The sequence below is a fragment of the Ictalurus furcatus genome, chromosome 15, assembly GCF_023375685.1.
Source record: "Ictalurus furcatus strain D&B chromosome 15, Billie_1.0, whole genome shotgun sequence".
NCBI lineage: Eukaryota > Metazoa > Chordata > Actinopteri > Siluriformes > Ictaluridae > Ictalurus > Ictalurus furcatus.
In genome coordinates, this window is record NC_071269.1 from 20759360 (window position 1) to 20780701 (window position 21342).

At 41.9% G+C, this 21342-nt stretch overlaps 1 protein-coding gene across 1 annotated transcript; it reads right to left on the minus strand.

The window, feature by feature from the left end:
- Positions 1-722: 722 nt before the first annotated feature.
- Positions 723-17401, minus strand: acvr1ba (activin A receptor type 1Ba). Its single transcript, XM_053644233.1, has 9 exons — positions 16964-17401; positions 5588-5827; positions 4838-5098; positions 4515-4745; positions 4258-4425; positions 3948-4104; positions 3717-3841; positions 3138-3268; positions 723-3052 (listed from the first exon to the last, which is right to left on the minus strand). The coding sequence occupies exons 1-9, from the start codon at positions 17052-17054 to the stop codon at positions 2927-2929; spliced, it is 1530 nt and encodes a 509-aa protein (XP_053500208.1). The 5' UTR covers positions 17055-17401; the 3' UTR covers positions 723-2926.
- Positions 17402-21342: the final 3941 nt, after the last annotated feature.

Genomic DNA, 21342 nt, shown 5'->3' on the forward strand with positions numbered 1-21342 from the left:
TCGTTTCTCTAGTTGATGCACACTTTTATTTATCATTATTGGTTTTCATAGAACTCACCCTCATACTCCCCCAAAATGACTTCTTTCCATGATTCATCATTGCTTCCGTAGATAATCTTATCTGGAAACTGTAGCTCTGTACCGAGGAGCTGCTGCTATACTCATAAAGACTGTCCTGTACTCATCCCAGCCCTCGCATTCACTGAACATCCTTTCATCACACTTAGTACTGTTTGATTTTATAGTATACAGTTATAGAAACGTAATTTATAATCTCATTAACTGCAATCCACTCACAAGACGACGGGTTCTGGTTTGACTCCGGTTCCTTTCAAGGTTTCTTCTTCTTCACCTCAGGGAGTTTTTCTTTCAAACTGCTCTCTCTGGTTTGCTCTTTAGGGTCTAAATCTACATCTGGATTTCTGTAAAGCTGATTCGTGACAAAGTCTATTGTTAAAAGCCATATATAAATAGACAAAAATGATTAGGGTTGGGGAATATTACACATCTCAGCCACCCCCTCTTTAAATATTGCCAATCAGTCTTTCATTTTCCCTTCCAACTCAAATAAATTCCTTTCCTTTCACGCAGTCTCCTTTTATGATTATAACGTGGAAATAAAGCATACCGTTCCTTATCGCAGTTAACTGGAAAATAAAGTGCCAGTGGAAACAAAATATGCCTAATTTCTTAACTAAAAAAACACCACCACGGACATGAAGATAAGAAAACAAAATGTATTATTTATGTACAATTTCAACGAATCCCCAAAAGAATTTGCATTTAACATGGGTTTAATATATGGTTTAAATTACAGCATCCAGTCTTTGTGGCAAACCAAACAAGGGCAGTTAGTCTACACTCCAGTGTGATTCTTCCAGTGAGGTGCCTGACTAACATCTGCTGTAAAATCCCTCCTAGTGTTACAAGTATTTGTTGTATGCAGAATGTCTCACAATCAAAAGCGAATTCCAGAGTTCTACATAAAGAGGTGGTGACGAGTCCGTTGTTCCTTACATTAGTCAAAACAAAAATTCCAGTGCTCGACTATGAGAATGGTAGTAAAAGGTGGATTGTTTAAAAGGTGGAGTACCTTTTTTTTAAAATAAAAAATAAATAATAATAAAAAAAAAAAAGGTAACACTTACTAGCAACATTATTCTTTAAAGTAGTGCTGTTTTGGTGAAACGGCTACCCGATTGAGTTGGGCGCAAAGAAGAAAGGTCGCATAATTAGTAACCGAACCTCCTTGAGTTACAATATTAGTGTTGTAATATAAGTATTAGCTTGCCCCCAGCACCCTGTTTAAGACTCGAAGCAAGATTCCTGTTGAAAAAGCTCATTTTATCCTGACGCTTCAGCCACCCTTAATCTATACTCAAAAAAACACACTATGCCTACAGACAATCCAGATTCATTATGTAACTGGATGCATTCATCCGTTATGTTCATTCAACTGTTCTAGACCTTATATGTCCTCTTCAAACAGCCAAGGCAAAAGCCTGGAGACCACACTCACACACTGCGTTTCTCTTCAAATACATTTTTTTGTTTTTTTAAGAATTCTACAAATCACACTGGTGCCAAGTGTAGATTCCTGCATTTAGATATAGATCGGTGGTATACGAAGCTACTCGGCTCATAAACGGATAACTACGAAACATACAAGCTTAGAGATTTTCATTCATGCAAGGAACTGAGCAGTCAGTAGTACCTTCCCATTGGCCGGAATTAAAAACTATAAAATACATGACGAAAACATATCATAGAAAGTTGTTGATTATAAATGTTACATTATAAATAAGCAGATAGATGGATGCATTATTTTACACGAACCATTTACAGGATGCTTCTTAAAAGTGGCACGAACGACCACCTTCTACCATTTCCCCCAAAGGAGCAATAGTGCAGTTCATAAAAATCCTAATCGCTAGCAGACTGGATGAGTATAGCACATGCTCAAAAATGTAAGGGAAAGAAAATGCTCAACATAAGTGATAGTTATGCTACATTTCTTGACATGAATTTGATCTTTGCACAGCATTATACAGTGTATATATCATATTAGTATCATTAATGGCCATAACCTGAATGAGCATTAATCTCACAGTGTCCTGAACAGCTACATTACATATATAAAATAAATAAATTGGGGATGAAAGAAAAGAGGGGAACCCCCCCTTCCCAAAAAACCCCCCAAAATAACCCCCAAACACCTCCCTGTTAAACAGTCAACCACACTTAAATCTCAGCACTTATAACAAACATGCCTTTTTGTACAGTAACCAAGTCACAATATTAATTCGTTAAATAAATGAGTCGCGACTCACGAGCAGTGTCTCAGCAACCGTTTAACTCCCCAAAAGCAACGAATTTCATTTAAAAGTTGGACAGTGAAGAACGACACTGCAATCCAGCCCCACCGTGAATTTAATAGTCACACTGCTCCTTTTCTTTAGGCTTTATCTATGCTTAAGGCAGATAAAAATCAGGAAACACAATCCCACCACCACTGTGGAGAAAAGGCTATGATTCAGAGTACAGCATACTGTATGGGCTAAATGAGACACACACAAAATAAGTACGCATATACAATCAGCACACAACGGTCCATTTTCAAGGGCAAGACCATTAAAAAAAAAATAAAACATTAAAAACAGTCCCATCACAGTTAATGAATTAATCCTGCCTTATAAACAAACAGGCCATGAAGTGGAGGCGTGTAGCATCGACGTGATTGAGATGGACCAAGACAGACTGGACTGGGAGCCCATGGAGGGATTGAAAAACAGCTGGAGTGGCCTTACGCTCAGTAGTTTTGGCTAAAAACGGTGAGGTAGTCCCTGTCACAACTTTATAAAAGTGTCTGAAACTGGCTGGTCGCTCCGAGTGCGTGTCTCTGGGGGCGTGGCAGCCCTTGCACGAGTCACATCTTAACGTCCTCCTGCACGCTGAGCTGCGAGAGTGTCTTCTTAATGCGCAGGGCCGTGAGTCTGGCTGCTCCGTTAGCGTACCAGCACTCGCGCATGATCTTCCCCATCACCCTCAAGGCCTTCGCAAACAAACAATGGTATTATAATAAATCAAAACTGAAAAGACTAAACTTTAAATGATTGTGTGTTAAACAGGGTTTATACCTCGTAGCTCTGCCACCAGTTGGGTACGTTAGGCCGCAGTCTCTGGTCACACACGACCTTCCTCATTTCCTCTATGGAAGGGTCAGAGGGCACGAGGTCGTAGTATGGCAGCTGGTACTCCTCATGGATGCCTGTTGGAATGAAGCAATGGTAAAGACAAGTCATCACAGGCTGATCTTACACAATATGACTTACAGTCATCTGATGCCTAAACCATGCCTGGAATTTGCAAAACTGACAAATCCTGACATCGGCAATGTGAGGATAACATTTTTTAAAACTGCTTCTTAATACAAATGTTATACAAATCAGAAATAGGGTAAACAAATATCTAATAGTATAATATATTGCAAATATAATGAGGTTGATGTACTAGTCATGAAACATCTAGAATCCACCCACTTTAATTTTAAATAAACCACAAGGGCTATGATGGACCCCTCTGGAATGGATATTGAGCAGCAGCAATAACAACCAACGAAAGCTCATTAGCTCAAGGTCTGAACAAAAGATAGATAGCGGAGACGTACCCGAGCTTATACAGTGCACAACTGTCAAAACAGAACTACGAGATCTCACCTCCTGCATTACATCGTCTTGCGATCTCCCAGTACACCAGTCCTAATGCATAGATATCAGCACACTTAAATGAATCAAAATGCTTCATGTTGATCGTTTCATCCAGCACCTCTGGGGCCATATATCTGTAAAACAATGCAGGATTGTTGTGTTTATTCAAACCGTTTAAAATGTATCCAGGTAAACATTTTCACCATTAGATGTGCACGTTATCCAGCACTGGAGCCTTACCTCTTGGTGCCCACCCTCTGATTAGGGGCAATGTCGATTGTATCAGTGACTGACTCGTGGCGTACAGCCAGGCCCAAGTCCGCTATAGCGCAGGTGCCGTTCTTCTTTACCAGGATGTTTTTAGATTTGAGGTCTCGGTGTGCAATGCCAGGCTTTCCTACAGGGCAAGCCATTTCAACAACAAGTAGAAACACAAACGGCAGTGGGTTTTTTAAATTTTTTTAATCAAATCAAAGCCATATTATCAAATATAATGCAACATTATATTGATGAATTACAAAAAGGTGCATGGTTATGGATCTGTATTTACCCTGAGTGCCAAGGATTTCCATATGCAGGTGTGCAAGACCACTAGCGGCTGACAGAGCCAACTTGATCATGTCTTCGATGGTGACCGTGTAGTGGTTCAGGTAATCAAACAGAGAGCCGTGTTCATGATAGTCTGAGACCAACCACAGCTGAGTCCATGTGCCATTATCTACCAGAGGAAAAATGGGGGGGGGGGATCAGTACAAACTAGGGATAATCTTGTTTGACATGACTTAAACATGGATTTCAAACACATACCTTTGTTATCTGCTGCGATGAAGCCCAAGATGTTCTCGTGCCGGAGCATGATCGTCTGGTAGATCTCAGCCTCACGGAACCAGGAGCGCTCCTCTCTGGAAGAGAAGATCTTCACAGCCACGTCTCCTCCTCGCCACCTTCCCCTCCACACCTCCCCGAAGCGGCCCTTTCCTATAATTTCCTGCAGCACGATGGTCCTCGCCACAGTCCTCTGCACAAACAGCGGTAGACCTGCAGGATGTGCAGCAAAACACAAAAGGTCACAAGTCTGGGAACAAACACACTGGAATTGTGAAAAGAGGGAGGAATGACTAGTGACTGACCAGATCCAGAGCCAGAGGTGGACAAGTCGAATATGAGGTCCTGCAAGGTTTTGTCTTTGGCTAGGTAAAGGTGGTCACATGAGGGATCTTCTACATCTAGCCTCTGCCGGTGGTTGTAGTTCCTCTGGTGGTGCTGGAACACGAAAACGCCGACGATCAGCAACAGGCAGAAAACAAAGACTGGTCCTGCTATGACTGCTACCAACTCCACGGGACCCCAGCTACCAGACGTGCCTGGCCAGATCGCACGCTCAGGAACCCCTGCAAAAGAGAAAGAAGAACGTGTTACCTACTATAGCAGTTAAAAGCTGGATCAATTTATTTATTTATAATTTGACACCATATCAGCAGCAACGGCTATATTTGTGGCAAAGTCAACAGTGTTTCAATTTAAACTTTGCTTGTAAGACAAAATTGTTAAAGTACCGCAAACAATCAATGTACAAAAATATACATGCAGCAGCAATAATAATAAAAAAAAATTATATACAATCTTTCATTTTAATATAGAATCTTAAATTATTCCAGGAGAAACCTTTTTTTAAAAAATGTCCCTTAATACGTTTTCTGAGTAAAAACATTATCTAATATCATTCAAGAGTGGACGTTCTATTAAATACTCAAGACACAGATCACAAACCGGTTTCTCTTCCCCTTTCAATAAATATGAATGAGTGAGTCTTGAGTAAAAGGGAGACAAAGAGCAACCATTTAATCAAGTAACGCGGCAATGTTTTCCGAGCTGCTCACCATTAGGGACCTGCAGGTCGACGCTGTTACAGTAGTCCGTGTAGCAGCAGTGCGTGTTGAGCACTCCCTCGGCACTCAGGCAGAAGATGGGTTGACCAGGTGGGATTAGACTCTCCCGTGGAATACAGATGCGCACATGCTGCTCCTGGCCATTAATGTAGGAAGTGGAGGCCATACAAGCCCCGTCTGTCTCACACTCATAGCCACTTTTTTCACAGTTAGTACAGTTACACTTCAAAGCTGCAGAGGAAAAAATAAAAATAAAAGTGAATCAGAGATCCTTACAACAAGCGTAAACAGCAACTTGCCTTTAATTAGAACTATTCAGCCATCATACACGCATTCACACTTAAACCCCAACAAATTAAATACCGCTCATTTCTGCCTTAAAGGGTTCAAGTTGACGCATGGAAAATGCTGATGCAGCAAATAAGTGGGACAAGACTTTATACTTAAGAAATTACACGGACGGCGCATGAAAAGAAAGGGACACGTTTAGCTGACAACAAGTTGGCCATGTGTTGTTAAAAACACGGGGCTTTCTTCTGGACGTAGCTGACGAAATGAAGGAAGAAGCAGCAAGAGAAATTGAAAGGAACTGTTGACTATTCATGCAAGACTGAAATGCTTTACGTAGGATGTGGTCATTTATGAGAAAATGAGAAGCCAGCTATGAGAAGAAGTGCAGGCCTGGTGCCACCAGAGGGCGTGCAACGGCAACAGCATACTGCGAGGAGTTTAGGTGTCACTGTTCGTTCCAGCTGAGGCCATGAACGGAGGCACCAGTTTACCACCAGGCTGCATAACATGAAACCGAATCCGCCACTGCAGATGAACCCAAACAGACTGAAGCCGGAGCACACTGCAGCACATTGCTAACGGCATGGAGCAATACGTCAGCACACACAGCAGCAAAAAGAAGAAGAAGAAGAAGAAGAAGAAGAAGAAGAAGTAAAAGAAAAATCTTGGTCAGAGATTGGAACTCCGATATAGACTGGGATTAAAGAGAAAAGTCTAGACTAGTAAAGTCTTACTTTTCCACTTCATGTTCTTAAATCTGCATGTTCTCATGTAGATCACCTTACAAGCAACTCTGATTTTCAAGGGCGTCCAAACAAACAGACATGTCCCATTGTACTGGCATTTAAGCCAGGTTTTCTGACTCTATTTTTGCTCAGTCATTGCTGGTGTGAATTTTTTGTCTCCCCTGCGAGTCGAGCTGACTGAAAGCGACTGGGATTAGAGAGGGGCCCGGCATCTCTGGCACCCGGAGGCGGCTCAGGCGGGAGGTTGAGGTCATAGTGGGGGGGGGGGGGGGGGGGGGGGCGGTTGGCAGGCCTGCCTGTCACGCTTCACTCACACCCTGCTCTTATCAGTCCCAGAACTCAGCCACCAACAATGGTGGGCCACTTAGGACAAATTGCACTGGTTTTTCAAAAATAACAGAACTCAAATCACGATGCATGACTGCGACATGGCCATGGGAGTGCAAAAAGAGACTTTAAAAAAAAAAAAAAAAAAAAAAAAAAAAAAAACCAGAAACACCCAACCCGGCAAATTTCTGTTAATCTAAGAACATTATACTTTGCAGAATTGTTAAACTATAATCCCCGCTTTCTTTTCTCAGTTTGTCAACACACTCCAGCCTCTGATTCGTACAAGCTTTATATGAATAGATCTCGTCCTTGGCACACACGTACACGTGTACGTACACACACACACACACACACACGTACACACACACACACACACACACACACACGTACACACACACGTGTACACACACACACGTGTACACACACACACACACACACGTGTACACACACACACGTGTACACACACACACGTGTACACACACACACGTGTACACACACACACACACACACGTGTACACACACACACACACACACGTGTACACACACACACACACACGTGTACACACACACACACGTACACACACACACGTACGTACACACACACACGTACGTACACACACGTACGTACACACACACACACACACACACACACACACACACACACCTTCTCGTTTTGCTTCCTTACGTTCACACTTTGGACTCCAGAGCTTGTTTTGAAGTTGATCTTGCTCAATGCACTTCCGCTTCATTTCTCACACACGGACTGCACAAGACATGACACAGAAGCAGCCTGACCACACCCTTCCATACGTGTACAAGCGAGAGTGTTTGTTACTATTGTTGTTGACTCATCTAATTTGAGAGCTTTGACAGTGTTGAATATTTAAACAGTCATGTCAATAATGCTCAACTCTGAGAAACAATGAGGGAGGGAGAGCAAAAACATGAGCGAGCGAGTGTGTGTGTACACAGTAATTGTTGATTGGCTGTGTTCTTTAAGGCATAAAAAAGTCTACTGCCAGTAACTGCCAGTGGAGCAGATCCAAGTTAACTGTTCACATGCACCAGGAATTTCCTGAATATTGCACAGAGGTGACCAGGCCCAGATAAAGTTGGAAAAACAACTCTGTGCCATTTCCTCCTAATCACTGCACTAATATAGTGCTTTTCCATCAGGCAGCATGGCTCCGCTTGGCAAATTACCCATGGATCCATGGGCATGGGTATGTGGAGCCACCCATGCTGGCTCCACGTCCACCACGTACCAAAGATGAATTTGGTTACCTTTCTTGCCCAGGTATCATGAGAGTTGAGCTTATGACATTCAGGTGGCTCTAAAAAAAAAATAAATAGTGACCGATCAGTCAAATGAAGTTGCAATGACATCCAAGTTGTGTCCCAAATGACATACTATACACTATACACTCTGCAGTCTAGTGTATGAATTTTAGAAGAGTAGTATCGTCTCAAATGGCATATTTTATGTATTGTATGAGCCAGAAATACAAGTGCATCTGAAAAAATTTGAATATCATGGAAAAGTTCACCCCCCCCCCCCCAATAATTCAATTCAAAAAGTTGAACTTTATATTCTAGATTCATTACACATAAAGTGAAATATTACAAGCCTTTTTTAATCTGGATGATTATGGCTTACAGCTCATGGAAATCAAAAATCCAGTATCTCAAAATATTAGAATAAAGAATTTATAATACAGAAATGTCGACCTGAGAAGGGCTCTAATCAGCGAATTAACTCAAAAACACCTGCAAAGGTTTCCTGAGGCTTTCATCTTTCAGTCTGGTTTAGCACACACAACCACAATCATGGGAAGAAGATGAAAGTAAATGTTGCATTTCGTTTGGAAATCAAGGTCCCAGAGTCTGGAGGAAGTGTGGAGAGGAACAGAATCCAAGTTGCTTGAAGTCCAGTGTGAAGTTTCCATAGTCAGTGATGATTTGGAGTGCCAGGTCATCTGCTGGTGTTGGTCCACTGTGTTTTCTCAAGTCGAGAGTCAATGCAGCATCTACCAGGAGATTTAAGAGCACTTCATGCTTCCATCGACTGACGGGCTTTATGGAGATGCTGACACGCTGATTGCCTCCATGCCACGCTGCATTGATGCAGTAATTCATGCAAAAGGAGCCCCGACAAGTATTGAGTGCATAAATTAACAGACATTTCTGTATTATAAATTCTTTATTCTAATATTTTGAGATACTGGATTTTTGATTTCCATGAGCTGTAAGCCATAATCAAGATTAAAACAAAAAAGGCTCGAAACATTTCACTTTATGTGTAATGAATCTAAAATAAATGAAAGTTCCACTTGAATTAAATGACATAAAAAAAAAAAAAAAGTTTTTACTTTTCCACAATATTCTTATCTGTTTTATAGATGCATCTATATATTCTGTTTCCCAGTCTAGGGCAAATTACGTCAAACGCAAGTAATTTGATGGCGCTAGCATTAACAAAATGGCCAACTAGATAAACAAACAGTAAAATGTACCAATTCATTTTGTTTTAACGTTTCCTTTTATGCACAACAAGACCTCAGTCACCTCAGATGAAGGCGTAATCGTCTCTGCAGGCGGATTTTGCTTGCGCAATTTAAAATCAAAGTAAGTTGTGGTTGTGGCTACGGATGCTGGCAATGTAAACATTTTTTTTTGTTCCTGTTCAGCATCTGAGCCTGATATAGCCCCTCTCCATCTGCTACGTAAGGAAAGCTACGAACGCCGAGTGCATGAAGTGTCCATCATTCCATACTTCGTTTTTCGGTTGAATGAGTGCATCATCCAGGAACTTAAAGTGCACTTTGTCTTTTGGGGTTTTCCAGCGTGAACACACTAAATCACACTATTACTACAAAATGGCATAGAATAGTGTATAAGTGTGTGATTTGGGACGCACTGCCAGATTAATGATCCTTGCATTAAAAAAAAAATTCAGTAGAAGGCTAGAAGTAACTGCAAGAGTAAAAGTGTCATTACACTTAAGCAAAGTTATTTTTTTTGTGGATTTAAAACTATAATTTGTTTCAGATTTAAAATAATAATAATCATCTTATCACCATTTATCTCTATTAATCTTACATTTCTTTCAGTTACCCAAGTAAAATTACCACCTTCTAGGCCAAAACCAAAATGGCTGCCAATTCACTTTGTTTTGCACGCTACACAGGATGCAAGTATGGACCTGAACGCACTACATAGTGCCCTCTCAGAGTGTAGAATAACGTTTGACACACCGATGCACGGCTCCTTGTGTTTGTCTGGTCATGTTTGCACTCAAACGTCTCTGTATTTTCGCTAAAGATTAAAGTCTTGGCACACTTGGCTGTGTTTTGGTACAGGGGCAGCCATTAAGTGAAATTTTGCTCCTCTGTATATTCACTAAAGATTAAAGTATTGGCACGCTTGTGTTTGGGTGCGTGAAATTCCATTAAAACTGTGCACGCAGCACTGAGGAAACATTACCTCACCCAAAACCAGGCTTGGGGTCCAATTACACTGACCAGCGCACAAATCACCAGCACAAAAAACCCCCCCCAAAAACCTTCCACTGCATTCCTATAAAACTAAGCACTTTTTAAATGACTGCTTTTCTCAGAAAAGAGATTTAAAGGGCAACTATGTCAACTAAATACTCATCTCTTCAAGTACGGTGTAGTGTGCACTGGTGGAGGAATTGCTTTGTACACCAAGAACATAGCTCCATGTGCTGTCTGTATGTGTCCGGTGGTACAGCTGCTAAATGGACTGGTCAGGTCCAGTGGTGATATTCCTTAGAAACACCACACACATACACACTATAGAGCTGTAGCTCTCCCACAGCCCAACACCTCATTAACCAACAAACAGATAGAAAACTGTTTTTGTCACCCATGTTGTAAACAGGCACAGTGAGATCACTAAATTTCCTGTCATTACAAATAACTGATGTCATCACATGATCTCTTAACATATAATGACTACAGACAGTAAACAGAGCAAACACCTGAAATATGTCACAGCATAAACAATGCTATTAAACTCACCCAGCTGAAAGAGGTGACACAGAACATGTTAGCTTAAAAAAAAAAAAGCACAATATCGATTTGTGCCAAATAGAAGTGTCCAATATGGTATCTGATCGAAAAAAAAGGACACCAAACAGGGTGTGAACGAGTGTGTTCTTGTATACACATAATTGGTGGCCTTACACAGGCCCTTTGTTTGAAGATTAGGCAGACATGAGTAGGGACTGGCCTGACTGTGCCTGAACAAAGAGGACAAATGGCCTGTGAGGAGAGGGGATGTTAGGGGGCTGGACACCCCCCACCTTGAGCTTTTCACTACTGCTGGGGGAGGAAAGTAGCAGATACAGGATAGGAATGGGGGCAGGGATCCGACTGCACTCACCACTGCGACGCAGCTTTGGTCGAGAGGCCAGCTGCGACCGTCGTTAAAACCCAGTCTAGACTTTGACTTAACCCATAGGAAAGAGGGGAAAAAAATCTGTAAAGGCCCTGGCCCAGAATCTCACTGGCAGTGTGAAGTTCCTATCATTCCATTCTTGTTCAGACAGGAAGTGGCAGACATGCAGGGAAGAAGGGGTGTGTGGTGGTGGTGGTGGTGGTGGTGGTGGGGGCTGTTAACATTAAGTGCAAGTCTGGACGATCGGAGTGGGGTTTAGAGAGATGATGAAACCGCAAATGGATCTGGCATAAATAATTGCATATTACCGGTAAAGTGACTAAGGCCTGCGCAAGCCAAATATTTCCCCAACCACAGCTAGCTGCAAACTTGGGAGTTTGAGTATAAACATTTGGAAAAAATACAAAACTACAACTTAAGCTTTTTTTTTTTTTTTTTTTTTAAGATAGATAGATAGATAGATAGATAGATAAATAAATAAATGGTTCTGGTCTTGCTCAATTTGAACGGTGGCTGTTATCAGGCTCCTTCTCCATCAGAATAAAGTCCATCATCCTCCGATGTGTCGTAGAGAACAGGATGCCGGGGGCCAGAGGGAGCAAGCCGACTACGAGAGTGCTGTTACCCAAGATGCAAAGGGCTGAAACAAGATCCATAGAGCCCCCAGACAGGGAGCTGATTAAGACATGCTGACGCCACCAGACAGAGCATGCACACACACACACACACACACACACACACACTCCTGTGTGCATGCGCACACACTTACAAAATCAATACTGGGAAGGAGGAGCATCTTTTCTGATCTCCTGGTCAAATTACCTGTCTGGTCCAAAAGCAGAAATCTTTCTCCCTCCAGAAGCACGAGTCCTCCTCTAACCATTTTGTATCCCCGGGTGTTTGTCACGGTCTTGTACAATATAACTCAAGAAATAATGTGGCATAACTCAAAGTTGTAGTGAATGCAGCTAGAAAAATCACTTAACATGCATCTCAGCATCAATAAACCTAAAAGCATTGCACAGTACAATACATATAAGTGCAAGCCAGCTTGCATGATGTAGCAAGATTTTTAAAATATCCTTATTTGTGCAGGACATATTGTACCTATAGACACAATGAAACTGAGCTTCTCTTTCATTACCGAGGCATCCTCCAAGTATTGCTAAATTTAAACACATGACTTACGACGAAAGCGTACTACATCAGGAAAAGCCACAGTTTCAAAATCAAATAGTCCCGTGTGGCCCTGGGAGCCTGTTCTGATTACCACTGGCCTACATCTTTTCAAGCAAAGCGGGTACTTTCACAGGATTTGGTAGCACTGCTCATCTTATTCGCCCTGCTTCAGAGTGCATGCGATATCCCTATAATATGAAGACCAAACAGGCAGCCCATTATGTCATTAAGTTAAAAAGATGATAAATAAACGAGTCACAAAAAGCCTCTGAACAGAGAGCGAGTCGGGTCAAGTAAAGGCTAACATGTCTGTAAGTGCAGTTAAGCTGAGCTGCTTGCTGGCCACTCAGGTCATTAGCAAGGTCATTAAAGAAGCAAAGACAGATCTCGGTCTGCTGTGGCCGTGAACTCAACCCCTAGTCGAAAGGCTAACCTCGGATTCAAAACACTTACACTCGGATATACACAAATCTCCGCCCATGTGAACCCACATATATCCCTTTCCTCCGCAGCGCAGGCTCAGACTTCCCGAACAAGCAGACACATGCAAAATATACTGTAGCTTGATGTGCTCCTTCTTTTCATTTTCATAACTCCACTCGGATATTAACGCACTCTCACAGCAGCTGCTGTGCTTTGGCTCTGCCTTGATGCTGTCTGTTAGTTGTCTCACCCTTGAGGTCTTAATTACACAATAAATGTGAAGCTTTCCAGACACACCCTTTTGGTGGTTTTCACACCATTTCCAACAAGTCCATGACCAACTCATGGATTATTAGTTTTACCTGCCAAATCAGAGAGGAAATCTTTTTTCTTTTGGACATTCTTCTTCAATACTGGACTATCCGATAACACGGTACAAAAGAAAGTGCTTCTGTTAAAGACGAGACAATCCCCAAAGGAATGCAGGCAGGCATTACGCTGTTTGTTCAGATTGGTGGGGAGTGAAATGCAGCTAGAAAACACAGAGATGCACCCTGCCTCCAGGCTGTTTGTCTTGCTCACTGTTCCTCTATCACGCCGATGCCGTTTTCTCACACAACGCTGTGAGGAGCGTCACACGACCGCGCAAGAGCTCCAGCCTACATGACAGGCTGCTTTCAGGCCCATCAACCTGATTATGCTGTAATCGAGTCAGCAAGGCTGCTGAGAACTGGGTAAGAAATGCACTCCTCTCCCACGCATACACTAACGAATTTCCATAATTCTTAGAAAACAATGCTTTGGTCTAACCAGAACCAATATTTTGAAGGTGTTCTCAGAAAATATTTACAGTATTGGCAAATAACACTGTAGCAAAGTCATTACTTAATAGATTTACAGTAAAACAGAAGCACTGAAGAAACAAAGAACCCTCATCTCTACTGGTTTAAGCCAAGAGGTTACACTGGAGAAGATCTTTTAGTGTAGCTACCTAATGTTTGCTAGCTAGCTACTCAAGTTTAAATAGATAAACCATATAATCGGCTGCTTCAATAAACCTCCCAATTACAAACTGTAAACAGCTTTTCATTAAAAACTTCATTTTCAGATTTTAACTATCTGAGCACGTGCTCAGATATGGCAATTTTCAGCACATATTCAGTTACAACAATGATTAAAGAAAAAGCATTGTGGGGGAAAAAATTGGGCCACAAAATGTTTACAATTACATTTAAGGTTTGCACAGGCTTTGGAATTTAATTTAAAAAGTTGCCACAAGTTTACCAATCATATCGAACTCCTGTTCAGCATTTCAATTTCATTTGGGCCAGTCTGTAGTCACGCTGGGGACATGGTCCACAAAGTGTGAGCTCTGGCCATGTTCTGGTGGCCAGATCTGAAGTTTCTCAGTATGTGGGCCAAATGAAGTGGTAAGTGTGGGCTGGCTCTGCACCATTACCGTTCCTCAGCTTCTTCGGTTTCAGCAGGGGGACTGACACTTTGGGCACCTTCACCCCTCCTCAGCCGGGACAAAAACACAGCAGCTGTGCAAACCACTCTCTAGCATCCTGATACCGCTCCCAAAGAGCAACGGCCTGCTCGCTCACTCACTCGCTCCCTCATAGCCCTGAGCCGTTTCTCATCAGCCACATGCGTGACTGCAGGTGGGACCCATGTGGCCTTCACCTTTCTCTTAAGCCTGGTACTGGAACATGTGCCAGAGTGCTGCACATAATGGCCTTGTGTGAACAGAGGGAGGAAACGTTCTTGGAAACTACATGAGTAACCCATAAAAAAGCAAACAGATTAGAAGCTATTAGTTGAAAAAGTATGGGAAATTCATTGCATGGTCTTATCTAGCATCTCTAGCATAGCCAGAAATAAAAAGGGAAAACTTCCAAATTTCACAAAACAAGAAAGCAAGTGTTTAAAGCCTCAGACATGCTGGCTCTGAGCTTTCTTTAACCGTTTATGTTGTTTTGTTCAGTTTTTCAAGTCTTCAAACCCCCTTTAAAAAAACACACACAATAGAACAGTCAGCCACGGTCCTCACAGAGAAAGCTTTCAGGGAGTGATAAAGCTCAGACAAGACCATGCCACCTTGCTTGACCATACATCAGCCATGTTTATGTATGCACCAAATGTAACCAACATTCGTTTGGCCTTACAAAGGACACGCAGACTTCTTTGACACGCTTGTGAATGGGGGCCATTACCCACATTTCCATCACAAAGAGCCAGACTTCAACTCTGACTTCTGTCTGGGTTTGTTGAATGAACAGTTTGCAACTGGCCCATACAAACACCACCCCACACTTCCTACATGTTATAAAACTGCGCTTCGGTTTTACGGAGACTGAGATCTTACTTATTAACCACAATCTCCAGATTAGTGCTGTATAAAGTGGCACCACAGCAATGTTTCATGCACCTCCTTCATGTTGTACTTGGCAAATAAACCATTCTGAGGGATGGCTGTTTCACTGCTCTGACTTGTATCAACTCATCGGTGAATTACTGATTCGTAAATCAGTTAGACAACAAGAGAGACAAGAAAAAGTTTCCTGCAGGATTGTGGATCAACAGTGCCCCTGACCTAGACACACACACAAATCCTAAATTGTAACATTTGTACATTTCAGATACACAAATAGACGAGTTATAGTGACGGTAATAAACAGAAACAATAACAAACGCACAATGCACTGCTAATACGCAACCATAATACAACACAGATCAACACCATGCCCTGGTGCATTGTGGGTATGTTTGTGATGCAGTATAAATGCTGGACAATTGTATTTCCCTATAAGCCTGCCAATATAATGTGTCCATCAGGAGAACAGGGACATTTTCCTTTCTACCCATGAATTCAGGAAAGCCCAACCTAGTCTTGTGTTTTAAGCGAGGAAATCACATCATTTCAAGTGTGTGTGTGTATCTAATCAGAAATAAGCAGGTTTTCCAGGGGTTTTAGTGTCCAAACTGTGGTCCTCCAGGAAGTACCGCATGCCTCAGTGTTGTCATTTCCCTTCCAGACTGAAATCTGGTTAAGCATTGGCAGTAATTCAGTGTTGGCTCTTTACAGCCTACTCGAGTCATCTATACAGCATGGATAGCAAAGGCAACTCTTGAAGGAATTAACGTGCCATTAAATTGCGCAAACGCTCCTAAACAAATACCACATGATATAAATAAGAGCTTTCCTATCTCGCTTTGCTGTGTAATCTTTAACTCGCTGATTGGAGCTGCATGAACGCAGATGGTTCCTGGAATCAACTTGGGATTGTATCATTCGTTCCGGAAAAGCAACACGGACACATCTAAAAACCTGTGGGGAAAACCCCCCCAAAAAAGTGTCTTTTCACTGTAACACCCGACCGAACAACAACAACAACAACAACCACCTCCTTATGTTTAGCTTAGCAACCTTAAAGTGGCGTTAAAGTGCTGGGACATGGTGAATACATAAACCACATGTAGAGGATATTATCCACTTCATATCGTGTCGGGTTAAGTATAGGCCTGGTGAATGTTCTGGAAATATATATACACACATGACTTAAACAAAAACAAACAAAAACCCCATCCCAAAGCACTTAGTATCCCTGATATTTACAGGTTTGTTATGAAGTGCTCGTGGCCGCCGCGTTGACCACAAAAGCCAAAGGCAACCTGGAAACACATTTACGCGCACCACGCTTCTAATTACAGAGATTTAAACCGGAACAAACCGGATATGGGTTTATAAGAGACGCAAAGAAACAATGAGTCAAGGCGAAAGAGAGCACGAGGGAACGACGTAACAAACAAACAAAGCATACTTTCGCGTTTACGTTAGCCAACAGGCTATAAATCGCAAGCTGCGCCATGATGAGCGCCTCACCGCGCTCTCTCTCTCTAGCTCTCTCGCCAATGCTATTAAATAAACACACAACCGGAGTAGTGTGACTGCAACCACCGTGTGTGTACTCACCATCACCCGGCGCTATTAATCCAATCAGCACGAGCAAAGCTAACACGGTTCTTCGCAGAGACATGACTGCGAGATTCCCATTGCTTCGCATTTAATGCATTGATGGTGTGGTATTGACAATGAGAGAGCAGCACGCTTCATATGCACGCACGCGCGCGCACACTCACACACCAGCAGGTAGGCACTCCGGCAATAAAGACTCGCGTACACAGCTGCGCTTAAAGGGGCGCGCGCACTTTTTTTTTCTTTTTAAGGGGGAGGGTTTTACTCCGCGCGCGCTCCCCCTTTGTTGTGGCGTGAGCGCTCAGTCGTGCAGCTTCCACAAAATTACTTTTTTTTTTTTGTAAATGTAGCATTCCGTCCCACCTCCATTAACACCCTCTAATATGAAATAAGTAATGGTGAGTGAGTGAGTGAGTGAGTGATGAGGAAACAATGCGCTCGTGAAATGAATTCACTATTAGGCAATTGCAAGCATTTCTTTTTAAGTACACGCCCCAAACCTGACACTTGACACTTAATAAATAGACTTAAAAATAATTTCATCAGACATGAGCGAATTTACACACACAAAAAAGCACTGTGATATGATTTGTACAGGATACATTCAGCTGAGTGGGAAAGTTTGCGGTGCCACGGTTTCTAGTTGTAATAAAAGTAAATGTATATCTACTGATCAATTTATGCATGCATGCATGCATTCATCAATCCATTTTCCATTCTGTTTATCCTACACAGGGTCACGGGGGAGCCTGGAGCCTATCCCAGGGAACTCAGGGCAGGGTGCCAACACATGGCAGGGCACAATCGCACACACATTCACACAATATTGACAATTTTGGAAACGCCAATCAGCCTACAACACATGTCTTTGGACTGGTGGAGGAAACTGGAGTACCCGGAGGAAACCCCCAATGCATGGGGAGAACATGCAAACTCCATGGACACAGGGTGACGGCAGCATTCAAACCCCTAACCCCAGCGGTGCGAGGAAAGCATGCTAACCACTAAGCCATCGTGCCCCCTGATCAATTTATCTACATTAAAAAGAACTAAATGTAGGTGTTTTCTGTAAAAAGACAAAAAAAAAAAAAAAATAGCCAAAAGGAAGAAAGAAAAGGTTTTCCAGTTACTCTTAGTCTCCAGACCTGATCTAAAGGCTCTGGTTTGTTTCACCAATGTGGAAAATGGGTGATGCAATCTACAGTCAGGGACAACAAATATGTCAAGGAAAAATCGAGGGTGAATATTAATATTCAGAGGATGCAAAAGCTGCTCAGAGAACATGAAAATAGGTTGGAAGCAATTATAAAGGGTATATAAATTATTAGAGAATATATAGGCTGTATTACATTCAGAAAGGGAGAACAGATATTATATATTATATAATCATACTCTGACATACTGTATTTGACAATTGTAAATTATGATAAAGGAACATCTGTGAAACCTGGAGAAAAGAAATGTCTCGTTGGTACAAATTTGATTGTTGTCTCTTTTGTGTCTATTTTCCTGCCTTATTTATTTACATGTCTTATTTACTTTGGTATGTAAACTTTTGCACTCATTTGTATGTATTACATTTTCTCTGTGCATTTGTGTAATGTGTTAAAGATGTTTTTCTTTTTGCAATTTCTTGCATGGAGTGAGTCGTAGGTCGAAAGCCGCACTCTGGATTAAGTACAAGAGAGAAATATTGCTTGTGATGTGGTCTGGTGAATGATACTTTGTCTGTTTATCCTTCTCTGTCTACTGCCAGAGGCTACTATCTATATCTCTCACACCAGAGCTGTCTTAAAACCTTTTGTGAACAGAATGTGACTGGAATGAGCTTACAGGGCCCCTGCGAGCACCAAAAGAGACACCCAGAAAGATGCTTGTCAGCAGGAGGAATGAAGATTAGGGGACCTATGGTGCTCAGAAGCAAAGGATTAATCAAAGCACATGGAAATCTCCTTATTTACTTATTACACAACTGAAAGCTTTGCTCTGAGGACTAAATGAACTAATGTTTCTTAGAGAACTTTTCCCTGTTACTAGGATGTTTACTATGTTAAGACGGCAGGGCGGGGAAGGACCTTGTGACTTAAATTTCATACAATAAAAGCATTTAATACCATTCCTCATGCTTTTTATTAGCCACATGACACTGTTGGACCCTCTACCATAGACATGGAAATTTAATTGAGGTTAGTGCGCAGAAAATGCTTCTCATTACACTCTTCGCTTTGTTACATTACACTTTCAGCTTGTCAAATTTATTTGCATTTTTCAGGCATGAATTCATATCTGAAATAGTGAACAGGACCATTTGAGTCTTGTCACTATGGAAGGCAGAAAGGTATGTGGTATGCCAGGACAACAGAGTGGAGGAAGAGTGTATGAAATGAGTTTGTCCAGCATAGCAGTGTACAAGATGCACTCCCTACTCAACCCCCACTCCATTTGACCAAACAGACAGACTGGGCTATTCGGGGAACATTATCTCCCCTAAAGTCTGTGTGAGCACCGTCACAGATGGCTATACAGAGAACAGACACATGCGAGCACAGATATAGATAAAAAGGCAGACAGAAATCAATGTCCATCCCCTTACTGACTCACAAAGCGATACTCTTTCACTGACAACAGGAACTGGACACTTTGACTAATAGAACTGGTTGGAAGGCTTGACTATTTTTTTTTCCAGTGATGACTATTCAGGAAAAAGATTCTTCAGAACTTAGTCTAGTCAGCCGTAACTGATTTGTGTAATTATAACATCCTTTCTTGAGTTTAGATTAGGCTACAGTGAAACCTGCACTTGTGTGTACGTGTGTGGGTGTGTGAAATCGAGAGTGTGATCTCGTGGCCTCGTGTATGTGTGTCAGTGCTCATGAGTGGGGTTTAATACTAGAAATACACTCATTTGGAATTCACATTTCCATGAATAAGAGATGTGAGATGTGTTTGTGCTGGGTAAATATAGGCCTGGGTGAAACTCTACCTGGGAGGATGCATTCAACATTGTATCTATGAATGCTTGTGGAGCAATGAGGTGCGTCTCGGTTACTCCCTGGGGATATCGGGTCCTTGAGTGCCTTTTGTATCGCTTTGAACAGTAACATGATGCACAAACACCACATGTACAATGAAAAACAAATAGATCAGATTAAAATGTAATGGATTCCTGATGACAATAATAAGCCTGCTGAGACCGTGTTACATTAAAAAAAAAAAAAAAAAGGATGGCACTGGGTTCAGGGAGCTGAGACCAGTCTACTGCTGAACAAAGTAAGAAAAAACTGAAGACCCTTTGACAAAGTCTGGAGCTACTGATGCGCCCTAGTGGTTAAAAGTATGTGCTACATGCTTGCCTTTTAAAACCCTACCACAGTTTATTAAAGGAAAAATCCACATTTGATCATAAATAGTGTCCAAGATTTATTTTATAGTGAAATACTGAGTTTGTTTATTTATTTTTATTTAAACTCCTTCTTCTAGGGTGGTGGTGGTGGTGGCTCAATATCTAAGGCTCTGAGTGACTGATTAGAAGGTCAGGGGTTCAAGCCCCAGCACTGCCAAGCTACCACTGTTGGGCCCTTGAGCAAGCACCTTAACCCTATCTACTCCCGTGGTGCTGTATCATCGCTGACCTGGTGTTCTGGCCCCAGCATCCTAACAAGCAGGGATATGTGGGGAAATAAAAAAAAAAATGAATTTCACTGTGCTGTAATCTATATGTGACAAATAAAGGCTTTGTGTCTTCATTGACATATTGGTCTATTTTCACATTGGTCAAAGGTTTCCTACATAACCAACAATGCTGTTTGACTACCTGGTAGTCTTGTGGTCCTAGTGGGATTGAGCCCTTGCTTCACCATCTCCACCTAAAGAGAGCGATGCAGCAGCACTTTAGCCCGTTAGTTGTTCCAGCTCTCTCACTTCCTGAGCTGTACATTCTGCTCAAACAGATCAGGTCCTAAACTTCTGGTGTTCATATTAATGCCACTGTCATCAGCATTGTGTTTGTCATCTCATAGATCACTAACTGGATGTTTCTATTCTCTGTGTAACTGTGTTGTAGTACTTCACTGCATTCTGGGATTTTGAGTCCAACCTTTTTTTTTTTTTTTTTTGCAAAAACGTCTCCACTACTTCACCATTGGATTTCTCATTAATATGACATTGCTGAAAAATTGCGAGTGAAAAAAGAAGCACTTGCTTGTTTGTTCTTAGGCGCTAACAGTTTTTCTCCTATTAAACATCATAGTAACTGTGCTTGGGCCTGTGTGACAACAGTGCAGCACACAACTACTAGCTACTCACAGGAATAATGAAAAAACAGCACCAACCCACCCAACCAAACCTACCCACCAACCAACCCACCAACCAATTTG

Bases quoted from the DNA above. Each gene is read 5' to 3' on its own strand.
- acvr1ba (XM_053644233.1), bottom strand. From the start codon at position 17,054: ATGCGAAGCAATGGGAATCTCGCAGTCATGTCTCTGCGAAGAACCGTG. The intron at 4,746-4,837 runs GTCAGTCACTAG...CACATCCTGCAG, and splicing joins CACCTCTGGCTCTGGATCTG to GTCTACCGCTGTTTGTGCAG. The intron at 3,842-3,947 runs GTAAGGCTCCAG...ATTGTTTTACAG, and splicing joins CAGAGGGTGGGCACCAAGAG to ATATATGGCCCCAGAGGTGC.